This window comes from Stylophora pistillata, chromosome 4, assembly GCF_964205215.1.
Source record: "Stylophora pistillata chromosome 4, jaStyPist1.2, whole genome shotgun sequence".
NCBI classification, from domain to species: domain Eukaryota; kingdom Metazoa; phylum Cnidaria; class Anthozoa; order Scleractinia; family Pocilloporidae; genus Stylophora; species Stylophora pistillata.
Genome location: NC_142522.1, coordinates 13987924 through 14002512, shown reverse-complemented (window position 1 = coordinate 14002512; position 14589 = coordinate 13987924). Strand labels below are relative to the sequence as shown.

Here is a 14589-nt window from a genome sequence, read left to right as displayed (position 1 = left end):
ATTTGTATGTCAAGGTCAGTGGTTGTCATTACGTTGATGTCTGTATTAATATAAATTTAAATGCAACTCTCCATGCTATTGTTATGATTAAGAAACGAGCTGGAAATGCCGCGCAAAAAACCCTTTAGCAACAAACAAAAAAAGAAACAACTTCAGGAAAAACGCGAAAAAACTCGCTTGAAAAATCTAGGTATATTGAATTTACTCTGAACTTACTTAATTCATTTGCGATAGAGGACTTTCTTCAAAACAATCTTACCATCATTAGCAACATGAATATCTGTTTCTAAATTGTGTTACGTCGTTGGCGCAAAAGACTTTTTTTCATTGATCAGACGAATTTGTCTCTGCAGATGAAGGAAGCAAGTCGTCAAACGGGAATTCAGCCGATACAGAAGGCGATGAAGAGTCTGAGATGGGAGGGCTCGACAAATCTTTAGATGATAGGAGAGCAGATGTCGATAAATTACATTATCAGCCCTTCACACACGGGCAGGGAAAAAACAGAAAACACGATCCAAACAGGTACAGGTTATCTTTGGAATATTGTACGCTCATCTGAGCTTTTAGTTGTGCACTGAGAAAGATATATAAATACGTCCCCCAAAGTAATTTCTTTACAAAGTAATCAATTCAATTCTTCCCTAAATAAAAGAATGAAACCCTTATACGTATATGCTTGATAGAGAGGAGGAATCATTTCCTTTAAGGAACCGTGAACCATTAAAGGTCTTAATTTTTCTAATGAATAATACTAACAGTACAGTAAATTGCATTTTACAATTTTTTGTTGTTCTCCCAACATCCCATGCAGGTTTTTACCACATCAGCAAATCTAAAGATAGTGCAATCTACTGCTTGAATACCTTCAGACAGGCCATAGCTACTAAGTTCTCAAACTATCAATGGAAGTAAATTTAGTTACACTTAAATGTAAATGAATCAAGGGTATTTTCAAATTTCTGCAGCATTCTGGAATGAGAAACAACCACCATATTTTTTTTGTTAGATTTTATAAAAATTAATGTGTTACTCTTTGCGGCTAAAAACATAATTCTACCTTGAATTGACCATAATTTTATTGAATAATTTATAATTATGATTTTCTCTAGATATCGCTTGCAGTTTGATCGTGAATCTAAAGCTGAAATCGAAGCCAGGAAAAAGGCTGCACAAGAACCACTAAAATATGTCACAGAGGTATATAAAATTCTCTTTTTTCCACTCATACCCATAAGATATCTGTTATAAAGGATAAAATGGTAGAATTAAGATCAGTATGAGATACAATGAAATATATGAAGTTCATATATTTTGTACTGCGGTATTAGATACATATGCACGATCCTCGCAGTAGATAGCGCTATTTAAGCAATAGCGAAAATCAGACCTGAAAAAAATCAGGCCTGTACGGGATTCGAACCACTGACCTCTGCGATACTAGTGCAGCGCTCTACCAATTGAGCTAACAAGCCAACTGAGAGCAGGCCGTTAAGTTGATTCGTAATAGACCCGTGAAAGTGATAAATGAGAGAATGAAATATATGAAGTTCATATATTTTGTACTGCTCTATTGGTCAATTAGTTTGATTAATTTCATTAACATCCTAATGGACCAATGTTAGATAAACTAGTTAATCAACTGTTGATTGTTTTTTTGTTTTTTTTTTTTAAGTGGTTCATCTAGCCCTTTAACTCCCAAAATCTGGCTGTTAATTCTCCCCTCCAGTTGCTGTACATTTCCTTGTATGTTAGTTATGAGAATTTGGTGTTAGATCAAGAAAACGACTTCAACCTGATAATTTTAAGTATTTTAATTACCTGTTCGCTGGATAATGTATGGATTTTATAAGGAGAAATTATCTGTTAATTGCTCCTGAGAGTTAAATAGTTAAATGAGTTTAATAATATAATTGTCTAAACTATAGGAAAGTCTTGAAGTGAGCCTTGAAACTACCTACAATCCTGGATCAGGTATAAATTAATAGATAAATAGTATGTTGCAACTCTAGGAATAATAGCTTAATAATTAATCTTTTAATCCAAAGATCTCGTGAGTAGTTCTCCATACTGTCTGATGCACAATTTCTTTGGTGTTGGTTTGGAGAATTTTTGCTGGATCAGCTAATAATTGTTAAATTGATATTTGTCTTAACTCTCATCACTTGTCTGTAGGACATTGTATTGGGAGTCAGAGTATCTGTAACTTTTTGTGTGGAATCAAATCTGAATAATAATATTATGTTGTCAGAATATACAAACTAACCTTAACTAATAATTGAATGTGTAATATTTTAGATGTTGTTTGAAATATGGTTGAAATTTTTGAGAAGTGCAAAGGAGACTATAGCCATTGACTTGAATTTCATGTAGCTCACTAATGAGGAAGTGGGAGATCTAGATGCAGAGTTGAAATTGTCAGTACAATGGACTTCAAGTTGAGAGGTCTGAATCTGAGACATGGTTGGGTCAATGTTTTGTGTTCAAAGCACCTCTCTCTCTCTATGCACCAATGAGTATAAATGGGTACCAGAAAATTGTCAGGGAGGCCAGATGCAATGCTGGGGGGGGAGGGGTAACCTTGTGATGGACTGGCCGAGGCCATCGAGGCGAGGAATAGTAATAAGTCCTAGCCACTTCTTGTCACTCGAAAACTGGGAAATGCGGGCTGGGTAGGCTGATAGGTTCAAGTACAGACTTTACCTTTTCTAACTAGGAAATTAGGAAGAGTAAGTTTTGTTGTTGCTTTTGATTCTGTAGTCCTGGACATGCCTAAACGTCCTCCTTGGAGATATACCATGAGTAAGGAACAAGTAGAACGAACAGAGCAAGAGATGTTTGAAAAATTCTTGGACAAGATTTATGACGAATACAAGCTCTCTGAGCTCAGTTACTTTGAGCGAAACTTGGAGGTAATGATCTATACCTTGTCACTGTACAATTTCTCAAATCAGAATTGATGATTAGGTATTAAAATCCATATCAAAAGAGATTTCTTTAGACATAAAACTGTAAAAATGAACGATAAAATCTGATGCTTCGGAGTAGTCATGACTCCATTATTAAGGAAAATATAAAAGATCATGCATATTGCAACATATACTTGGCATTTTTGGTGCAAAGCATTAACTTAAGAGGGTGTGAAGATCATAAAAATATTATAAAAATACTTTTGCATGAATGGAGTCTGCATGATTGCATGTTGAGATTTGGCTTTAACAATTTTCAATGTGACCTAGCTGTGTGATGTGGGTTATGTAGGTTACACACGCGGACATTTACATAATTGAGTACAAGGACATAAACAACAATCCTCTGCCATTGCCAAACACTATAAGAACATGCACGGAACAATGCCCCAGGGCCTGCTAAAGCGTTTTGAAGTGCTTAAGAAATGCAGAAACAAATTTGACTGCTCAGTGTACGAAATGCTTTTCATAAGAGCTTTTAAAAGCCAAATCTCAATGTGCAATCAGACTCCATTCGTGCGAAAGTATTTTTATAATATTTTTATGACCTTCGCACCCTCTTATGTTAATTCTTTGTGCCAAAAACACTTTATATGTTGCAGTATGCATGATCTTTTATATTTTCCTTGATAATGGAGTCATGACTACTCTGAAACGTCAGGTTTTATCGTTCATTTTTACAGATGATTATAGGTAGCACTTTAAAAATATTTGTCAGCCTTTCATCTTATTTGGTGGACCCATTTTGGTAAAAATTTAAAGTGCACACAGTTGAATATGTGTTGAATGAAATTTGTTATTTTTTGTTGTTATTGGAAGGGATTTTAATGTTAAAATAAAATAATGTAAATTTTATAATTGACTAGAATAGCTTTTTTAAATGTTTCTATCGCAGACATGGAGACAGCTGTGGCGAGTATTAGAAGTTGCTGATATTGTTGTTCTTATATCAGATATTCGACATCCAGTAAGTTAATTGTTAGATAATGCTGAGTTTCCGTCTTTAATTTTGCAGCTTTTATTGATAAGGATCATAAACTGAGGGGATACATTTTACTGATGCATTTTCCCTGAAAAGTTCAGAGGACCTTTACCCTAATATTCAGTGGGGTAATGTAAAGTCTGTTTACAAGCAAAGTGGCCCATTGTGCTGGCCCATAACTATTTCTAGTCCTCCATGGATGGGATGCTAGTCCATCACAGAGTTACCCCTCCCGCATCAAATTCACTGTTACCCATTTAAACACCTTGGTGGAGAGAGGCACTGTGATAGTCAAGTGTCTTGCCCAAGAACACAGCACAATGTCCCAGGCCAGTCTCGAACCCAGACCATTCGACTGGCCTGGGACATTGTGCTGTGTTCTTGGTTAGGTTATCATCCTGTAAAGGGACTTCTGAAAGTTGTTAATGGTTCATATATGATCTCACCCTTTTTCGATGACTACCAGTCTATGGCATCATTTTGTCAGGCTTCTGTGAGTCAATTTGTGGGGGTACCGCTTTATACCCCTGGGTGGAGAGAGGCACTGTGAGAGTAAAGTGTTTTGCCCAATAACACAACACAGTGACCTGGCCTGCCAGGCCCATTTCTCAAAAGTCCTGGTAATGGGCCTGAAGCCATGTTTTAAAATCAAAATTTAAAGGGATAGGAAAGCAGGTTCTGGCACCCAAACCAGTCCTTTTTGTTTTGTTTTTTTTTTTTTTAGCTGATAGATTTATTGTATCATTTTCAGAGCTTTTGAAATCCCTATCTTGAATGAAAACAGAACAGCTTGACAGGCCACTGAGTTACCAAAACTTTCAAGAAACCGACCCTTGGTCTCTATTCTGAACTTCTTAACCCAGGGTCCACAAACAGTCACTATATCTCTTCAAGTGACTGTTCCCTTTGTTCTCATGACCTCCATGCTTGATTCAGGGAGGGGGGGGGGTGATATTGTAACAAGAAGTTAGATACTAGTTGCTCTAAGTGTTTAAAGGTTTAAACAATCTTACAAAGAAACCTTTTTTGTCTATGAGTTAAAGGAAAGTGGTTTGGAATGTTGGATTTAATATCTCCCGTCGGTCAATTAGGTTGATTAATTTCACCAACAGCCTAATGGACCAATGTGAGATAAACTAATCAATCAACTATAATTGATTGTCTTTTTGGTGGTTTGTTTAACCCCTTAACTCCCAAGATCTGAATTTTAATTCTCCCTTCTACCTGCTGGGCATTTCCTTGTAAATTAGTAAGGAGAATTTGGTGTCACATCAAGCTGTCAACTTCTACCTGATAAGTTTGAGTATTCTCCTTATTTGTTTGCTGGATAATGTAGGGATATTATAGAGAGAAGTTACATGATAATCACCTCTGGGAGTTCAAAGGTCAGTAGGAGAACTAGGCCAAACCAATGATAACATCTGCATGTATGTGTCCTCCCAACTAAGAGTTTTTAGGGTTCCTTAATTTCCACCACTGATTTGGTATATGAAGTAATTCCCAATCCCAAAACAATACCCATGAACATTTTTACAATCCTATTTTAATATATTTTAAGGTACTTCATTTCCCTCCAACTGTCTACGATCATGTTGTGCAAGACTTAAAGAAAGATCTTGTGCTGGTTTTAAATAAGGTATGTAACATCTTATGCATTATCAATGTAATGTATTCTCCATAAATAACAACAAGGCTATACAACAGAGATCTTTCGGATTCAAGCCTGCTTAATTTATGTCCTTGGACTTTCACTTAATCTCACTGTCTAAGCTTGCAAAATTCTGGCTTAGGCTTTCATCTGGTCAGTTTACTCTGTTTTGGACCCTGCTCATGAACCTAGGATAAACACACCTGCCTAATAACCTCCCTGGCGTAGATGAGAATGTATTACTGTCCTCACTAGATCTTCTCATAAATTATTGTATCGTAAAATAGTTGTAGGTGCCATCTTCTAAAAAACTGCGTGATAATTTAAGGCTATATTTTCAAATTGAAACTATTCATGGTAAATTGACAGATTTTTCACAGGATTTTCATGGTTAAATCAATGGCATTTCAAGGTCTTAGTGCCAAGACAAAAATCCCATGAAAAACCTGTGAAAATTGTAATATTCACAACCCAGGAAATATTTTGTAGGGTGACCTAGCCCATTTTCATGGGCATTTCATGGCCTTTTCAAAGGTACTGAAAAACCCATGAATTTCATGTCAAAGAAAAAAAAGTATGGTTTTAAAATTCTCTATTCTAAGAGTTTTTAATGGGTTGCAGTAAATCATGACCCATGAATATCCTGTGAATATGTGAAAAATTCATTGACCATGAAAATTTACCATGAATTTTCATGGCCTCTCCATGTTACTTTCATGGCACGTGAAAGTTAACTGCCAATTAGTTTTCATGGGGTTGTTAGGAACATGCAAGCACCTTGAAAATTCCTTGGAAATCCTATGAATTTGGAATGAAAAAGTCTTCACTTAATTGGTACCCAAGACTATACTACATTGTATAGCTGTGTATACATCTATCTATATGTATATATACTTGCAATATGCCATAGCTGTGATACATACACTATCACTTTGATCTTACATCAAAGAACTAAAATTTCTGTGAAATGTTTTGCTACTGTGGTACAGGCACACACGCACAAAAGACATGAACAGAAGTGTGGATTCTCTAATAATTTATTTTGTTTCACCAGTTGTACATAATGTTATTTTTGGATTCCAAAATTGTCATGATCCAGTTCTTACTTTCTTAAATCAAAAAAAGTTGGTAAGCAATTTTCCCCATAAGATTAAGCTGTTAACAATTGTTAGCTCTATTTTGATGTCACTGATTTTCCTTTTGCTCCTATATATCTTCACACCCTTTTACTCTTATTTGAACAATTAGGGCTGTACATTAAAAATATCTCTGTAAATTAAAACTATTTTAATTGTACATCATAACTGAATTTGATGTGACACAAATTTGTACGAAATTATGGAAAATATAAAATTATTCACTAATTAGTGAAAAATATAGCAGGCAATAATCACATTTGAGGAGATTGTAATGATTATTAATCTTGGTAATAGTAATTAATTTATAAAAAGTTATGTCACAGGCTAAATTAGTCAGTATTTTAAGATTTCTTGTACTTTTTACTTTAACACAGGCCACTTGGATAGTTTTTTAGTGATATTTTCATATGACAATTATCTGGTGCTGTACACCAAGTCAGTTCCACGGGTTACAAAAGTCATCTCATTGATAAATTAGTGATCATGGTGAACTCATCAATACTACTTTTATCAGGAAATTTATGGGCCACAACATCATTGTACCCGTGTATGGATTTCAGTGAATGTTCATGGCCCATTAATTTTGTTCTCCCGAAGCGAATGCGTTGTTAGCCTATGAAAATAATGCCATTTGACTGCAGTTCATGGGGCACCAAACTTTCTGGGGAAACTAATGGGTCATGAAAGTAGAATATAAAGAAAGTCACAAGTCATAAAATTTATTCTGGTAACTTTCAGGGGAAACTGAATTAATTTGTCATGAAAGTAGCCTTCAAAGAAATTCATAGGTCATGAAAAAAAAATGCCCCTAATTCATAGAAAAATTGAGGGCTTTAAATAACCCAATGAACTTTTATTTTGCAGTAGTCATGGGCAATGAAATGATGTTCATGGAGTTTTCACAAGGAATTTGTGGAATGTTTATTAAACTACAGTTCATAGTGATATATTGCTGTTTTTTTTTTTTTGCTGCAGATAGATCTTGTTCCTCCAGAAGTAGTAACAGCTTGGAAGCATTACTTCACATCCAAGTTTGAACATCTCAGGGTTGTATGCTTTACATCATTTCCTAAAGATGAGAATGAACGTAATAAAGACCCAAGCAAAGGTACAAGTATTTAACTTTGTAAAAGCATAAGTTATATAATTAAAATTATCAAATATTCCATTAGCTCAAGAAGCAAAGTTCACCTTGATTTTAACTTCCATTGATTTTTAGTTACATATTGGATTGTTTTCAACTCCAGTTTTATCCAAGCGCCGTCGTCGTAAAAGATGTTTCTTTCCTGTTGGACCAAGGGCTCTCCTAGAGGCTTGTGAAAACTTGCGTGGAGTTAAAAGTAGGTTTGACATGATTAAGTTAACTGTAAGTCAGTTTTTGCACAAGTGTGGTAACACTTTCCAAAGTTGTTAAACTGTTGACCTGAAATTCTGAGTCTAAATCAGCATTGTTTCAAGACAAACAAATTGACAAAATGTTAAAAAAATCATAGTCAAGCAAGTTTGAAATATGTTTTTGATATGTTGGCAATAAGCGGGTGCAACTGAAATGAAAACAGGATGGTGTACAACAGTGCGAAAGGAAATCTAAAAGGAAAAAATTAACACTCGTGTTACTATAATCAGCAGTGAAAAACTGAATGACAATGGATGGAAACAAAGCTTTGAGAAAGTTTCCAAAAATATATATAAATGTGAGCTACATCTCATGGTCTTTTTCCTTTTAATTATTTGATCTATCACCATTGATTTAGTTGACCTTAGCAGCTGGGCCAGAAAACTCAGTGAACAAGAAAAAGGAGAAGAGGAAGGCATTATTTATGACGACTACGGTAGCTCTGAGGAGTCTGAAGGTACGCTTGCTCTGCTCCAAAACCGTTCATTCAGTGAAAATTGAAAAGTCATTCAATTCACAATGGTACTGTGGAATGATCACCAAAGAACGAATACGGCACACCGTCTGAGCTTATACCTGTTTCCTTAGCATTTAGCAGCTAGCAGAGAGTAGTTTATTTTACCGTGATGACGGTCTGCGCTGTTTGCCCCTTTTCTTAATTAAGTTCCCATTAAACGTAACAGCCCGCCTATCTCCATTTATACTTCAGGGCCCAATTTTTCAAAGGGCGGATAACACTCTTCAACGGATAAATCGATATCTAGCAGCAAAGTCTTAAGACCACGAGCAATCCCACATGTCTCTGAAAATTAGTTAAGCTATGGATAATACTCTTGCGCGTTATACGTCTCCATCAAGGGGACATGATACTTCAGAGAGCGTCCTGTTTTGGAAGACACAAAATTTAAGAGTGCTTGAGTGCTTTTTCTAACCTTTACTATTCTAGTGCGAGGCGAGGTGTTGGGAATTGCCTCCAAGACTGAACCAACACACTCACATAAATCTCAATTTCTTCTCGTTTATTATCAATAACTGAACGCTAACAACGAAATCAACAACAACTCCCCTCGCTATCACTGTTGAAAGTCTCCGCTCCGCTCACGTGTTCTGCTACATCTTTTATCACTGTCAATCATTGGTTTTGGGTGTGTCATTTGACAGTTTCTCAAGTCACATTATTTATGATCAAACATAGCGAAAATCACGCAAAGGGTAACAAACGACTAATCACAATATTACGCACAATTTCGGACAGAGGAACAAATTTTAGTGTAGTAAGTGGATAAATTCCTTTTTTCGTCTCGACAGAAGAGGAAGGTAGTAGTTTTGAAGACGTCGAGCATAACGAAGATATCCTAACGTTGGGTCTCATAGGTAGGTGAAGTCGTGTTGCGGAAAGTACTTACCAAAGAAATGTTCATTGCATTGGCCGCGCCTGGCACGTGCGTTGCCCAAAGTTGCTTGAAACAAATACAGAGCTATCGTGTTCGAGTTAAATTGCTCTAATAACGCGTTCATTGAAATCTTATTTGATCTTATTTCAGGTCATCCAAATGTCGGAAAATCCTCCCTTCTAAATGGTCTAATCGGACACAAGGTTTGTAGCTAATTTCTGTAAACATTACTTTTGAGCCATTTTTTGACGAGTGCGATTTCGCTATCCGCTCTGACGAAGAGCTAATTCTCGAAACGTCAGCTCTTTATGGTGGTCAATTTATATTTATTTATCAACTCAGTTGATAAAACCAAATTATCTATTTCATTAAAAGCCGGTCATCGTTGTTCTACCGCTGCCTTTAAGAATGCTCACCACTGTCTATTTAGCCTGCAGGGTCTCTTTTTTGGGTTTGTCCTTGCGTTATTAAAACTGACCCCTGTAAGAGTCTTGGTGCGGAACCCTTAAACTCCCAAGAACTGACTGTCAATTCTCCCCTCCAGCTGATACACATTTTCTTGTAAACAAGTTACGAGAATTTGGTGTTAGACCAAGGTAACAAGTTCTACCTGATGAGTTTGAGTATTCCCATTACTTGTTTACGGTGTATTGCATGGATATTATGGGAGAAGTGACATGTTAATCACTTCTTGGAGTTAAAGAGTTCACGTTGTGGAACCCACGTCCTCTGAACACTTTTGAATGCCATTTTACATCTTTTTCCCAACAGGTTGTGAGTACCTCTCGCACGCCTGGCCACACCAAACACTTTCAGACTATATTTCTAACGCCTAACGTCAGACTCTGTGACTGTCCTGGATTGGTGTTTCCTTCTGTCGTCGGTAAACAGCTTCAGGTACGCTCAGCTGTAGCTTTCCTATGTTGTGGTAACTTTGGTCGTGCGTTTCTTGCCCCAAATGAATCTAAAAAGCGCTCTCATTGGTAGCTTATGGCAAATTTTCTTCAATTAAGTTGCGAATATTATCATGATTACCTCTGCGTGGTTTTGAAAGGATAGGGAAACAATTCTGTACAGCTTAATACGTTAAATTTCATAAATGAAAACAAGTTTTGATTGGGTTGTCGACTCCATTTTATTTGAACCAAGGCTCGTTCGTACTTCACACTGTTATGTTTTTTTGTTTGGAAAAAGTAAGTGTTTTGACCATGATAGGGTCTTTTAATTCAACAATTAACTGATGTTGACGAGACAACTCTCTCTAGTTCTTGTGCAGCCATTTCAAGATCAAAGGAACAAACAAGGACATCATGTTCGACAGTCATGCCTTAGCCGTCTGTAATCCTCCTTGTTTTAATGCTGTTACCGTGTGCCGTATTTTCTTGCCCTTAGATCTTGTCAGGAATGTATCCCATCTCACAAGTTCAAGAGCCGTACACCTCTGTAGGTTATTTAGCTGCCAGGGTACCCCTGGTTGATCTGCTGCAGCTGGTCCACCCCGCAACTAGAGATGACTCTGACGGAGAAGGAGGGACGAAAGAGGAAAGCCATCCTTGGTCAGCATGGGACGTCTGTGACGGTGAGATGAACACTCTCAAGATCTAACCTGCTTCTGCTCGGCTCACAGAGTTTTACCGTTTAACCCTGTACACCCTTACATCAGTATGCATATTCTCCATACTGTTCTCTATACATTTCCTAAGGTGCTAACAAGGAGAATTTACTTAACAATTAAGAGGTACTTTGATTGGTGATCTTTTTCTCTATTCTCATGGCCTTAATGTGTGATTCAGGGTTGATATTGTAAGGAGAAATTAGATGCTGGTCACTCTTAAAGGTTTAAGGATTAATAACATTTCTGAAGGTGACTCTAATTCTCTAACGGTGCACTTTGTTTGGTGATTCTTTCAGCCTGGGCCCATAAAAGAGGTTTTCTAACAGCAAAAGCAGGCCGCCCCGATGTGTATCGAGCAGGTATTTTGCGTTGCTAACATCACGGAGAAAAGATTCGGGATGAACATTTGTAACTAGATTTTTTTGCATGTAGGCGCCTTGTTTTAGAGAGAAAATCGGACAAACAGAGCTTGCCAAGAATTTCTGAAGCATCTTAGTGGCTTTGTGTAGCCGACGGAAGCTAAAAGTTAAGAATTCTTTACCCTGCAGCTCCTCACAGATTTTTAGTCAAACGTTTAGTTTAAACTGTTAAAATAAATGGTTGACAGCAAAGCGCTCGAGGAGAAGTTGCTTTCTCTTCCTGGCGGCTCAAAATCCTCTGTGGTGATCATAAAGTTGAAAATTCTGATTCGCTTATAAACTCTCGCCTTTCCCCGACGTCAGGTTGTAGTTTTAGTAATACTCTTAAAAAGTCTGCGGTTAGTTTCATAAAAAAAGATCCACTGTAATTCTTAACTTTGCACCGTCTGGATTATTTTCTGTACTTTATTTCCTAGCAAACAGTCTCTTAAGACTGGCTGTAGATGGCAAGATTGTGATGTGTGTTTATCCACCAGGCTTCATTAATAGAAAAGGTAAGTAAATCGAAATAGTTTCTCCAATGAGTTCCGTGGCAATGATATGACATTGATAAGCAATAGCTGGTTACAGTTTACCAGTGAAGGCGGTTGGCTTTATAGAGTAGATGAAATTTAAGGTGAAAGTAGAAAACGAGCTTGTAAACCTGGCGCTAGCACTCTTTAACATAACTCTTGCGACAGATGTGGGAAATGACGGACGAATTTAACCGGGGTGTAGTCAAACTAGTAACAAAGATGTCGCAGGGGGCCAGTCAGAACAAAAACGGAAACTGCGAAAAAAACGTGCGTGACCACGTCATGCTTCATCAGGTTTTGCCTCTGATTGGCTGAAAGTGTGAAGTAAGCTTCATAGACCAACTTAGGTGTGTAGAAAGGCGAAACCAATTTAAACGCGGGTTACTTTTGACCTTCAGTGGGAAACTGTTACAGAGATATTTTGTGTAAATTTATGCAGGCACGGAAAGGCTCAGCAGCTAAGGCGAGTTACATGATTCCGTGCGCGGGAAAACTTGAATTTAGCAGTTAAGGCGAGTAAGCTGTGTCCAAGCACTGTGAGAACTTATTTACTGTATGAAGGGCGGAAAAATAGCCTAAGTTGTCCCTATTGCTTTTGGTGTTGTACCTTTATCTTGAATCTTCCTCTTTTTTTGCCATGGCTCAACAGGTGAATGGCAGCAACATCTTGAAACAAGAGAGATTACTCTTCTACAAGAAAGACACTCAGAGAGCAAACGGCTGCGACTTCAAGAAAACGAAGTGGACGAACTGTCATCGCATCTGCTCGCCCCTCCTGGAAGGGGCAAGGGAGATGAGAGACCAAGTAGTGATGGAGATGACGAACAGGAGGGGGAGGAAAGTGAGATCACGTCCTCTAACCCGTTTGCACTTCTGTCAGACGAGTGAAGGGTTAAACGAAGGAAATCGTGCCACCGTTATTACGAAGTGTAAATTGAATGCGCACTCGAGGAGTGACGTGAGATGATTTGCAGTGAAGCACATCACACTCAATTCATGAAGCCACTTTTGGCTTTTTCGTTGCTTGAAGCCGCTGTCAAAAGTATGGAGATGAAAGAGAAACATATCAAACACTGGGAAACAGACACAACGGATGTCTAAGGCCTAGTTTATACGTCGCGCTACAGTCGAATTTAATTCAGACGAATTTAATTCAAGGTCCCACAAGCAATTAAATTCGGCGATAGCGCGACGTCTAAAACGAATTAAATTCGTCTGGTAAATTAAATTCGTCCTTGACGTTTTATCCGTCTTGGTAAGACGGATAAAATATCGATAACGCGTCTTCAGCTTTAACGTCGCACTAGCGTCGCGTCGAATGAAATGCATACATTTTCTTAATGTATTTCAATTTATTTCAAAATGACACCTCCGACCAGAGGCACTGCATTTGGGAAGAGAATTGAATTCGATCGTATATATTTCGACGTATAAAACCACGCCACGATTTACGTCAACGGAACGACGAATTTAATGGAATTAAATTCGACTGTAGCGCGACGTATAAACTAGGCCTTATAATTCTCTAAACTGAAAAAAATTTCACTAAAATGTAACACGGAAAACTCATTACCGTATATGAACACTGGTTTGTGGGATAACTGTCGGAATCATTTAAAACATTTACATTGGTTATCTGTAGCGGGTAAAAATTCTCGCCAGGTTGTGTTGCATTTGCGTTAAAAACACCAAAGCTCTCGCTCAGTATCTTTTTTTTTTCAGCCGCATTTGGACTGGAATAAAGATTAGGAATGTCTAATGTTATTGTAATGATCATATAATGGTAATGATGTATTTATAGAGCGCAGTCTCCATACGGTTACCTCTTTTAATATGCGCTACAACACTTTGCGGGGAACTTTGCGAGACTGCAAGAAATTATGCGGGTGTCCCCAATTTTAGAACTTTTTGAAACAAGGCCAGACTACAACACCGGGAGATATGTTCCCTACTCTTTGTGAAAAGCAGGTGGGTTCTTAAACGTCCTTACTAAACCAGGGAAGAAGAGATCCAGGGGCCTACGGTTTATTGTTCTTATCCGAAATGTAACATCACAAAGTCATCGGGTTTGAGTGAGGGAAAGCGTGTGTGACGAGATAGGGAATGAGTTCGGTTCTGCATCTGCTCGACTTACATTAGTAGCGCATTGATTTTCAGCCATTGTTAAGGGAGTGGTGTAAATTAATCAAGGGTAGCAAGAAATTAAAAATTTAATAGGATTGAAAATTGTCCGTTTTGATTCATTTGAAAGCTAACAAAAATGAAATCAGCTTTTCCCTTGAAAATGAAATCTTTACATTGCAGCGCCATAGTTCAATTTTTAAACGTCGTTGATAACATGATCTACTAATTTACAAGAGATGATTATTAGTTTCATAATTGGTCTTAGGTTACAATTTACTCCTGTGTGTGCGTCCACAGATGAATTTTTTGCAATGTACAGTAAATATGCGTAAAAGTTAACTATGTACCAATAAAAAAAAGATCAAAAATATATTTTGACTCTGGTTCG

The 14589-nt window shown here is 37.4% G+C and overlaps 1 protein-coding gene across 1 annotated transcript; it reads left to right on the top strand.

Moving 5' to 3' along the window:
* Positions 1–2: 2 nt before the first annotated feature.
* Positions 3–13836, top strand: LOC111345074 (guanine nucleotide-binding protein-like 1). Its single transcript, XM_022952332.2, has 17 exons — positions 3–190; positions 354–525; positions 1113–1200; positions 1929–1974; positions 2761–2912; positions 3865–3936; positions 5510–5587; positions 7714–7846; positions 7986–8078; positions 8493–8591; positions 9443–9508; positions 9679–9731; positions 10300–10425; positions 10921–11107; positions 11440–11502; positions 11979–12056; positions 12727–13836. Exons 1-17 carry the CDS (start codon positions 106–108, stop codon positions 12963–12965), a joined length of 1830 nt encoding a protein of 609 aa, XP_022808067.2. The 5' UTR covers positions 3–105; the 3' UTR covers positions 12966–13836.
* Positions 13837–14589: the final 753 nt, after the last annotated feature.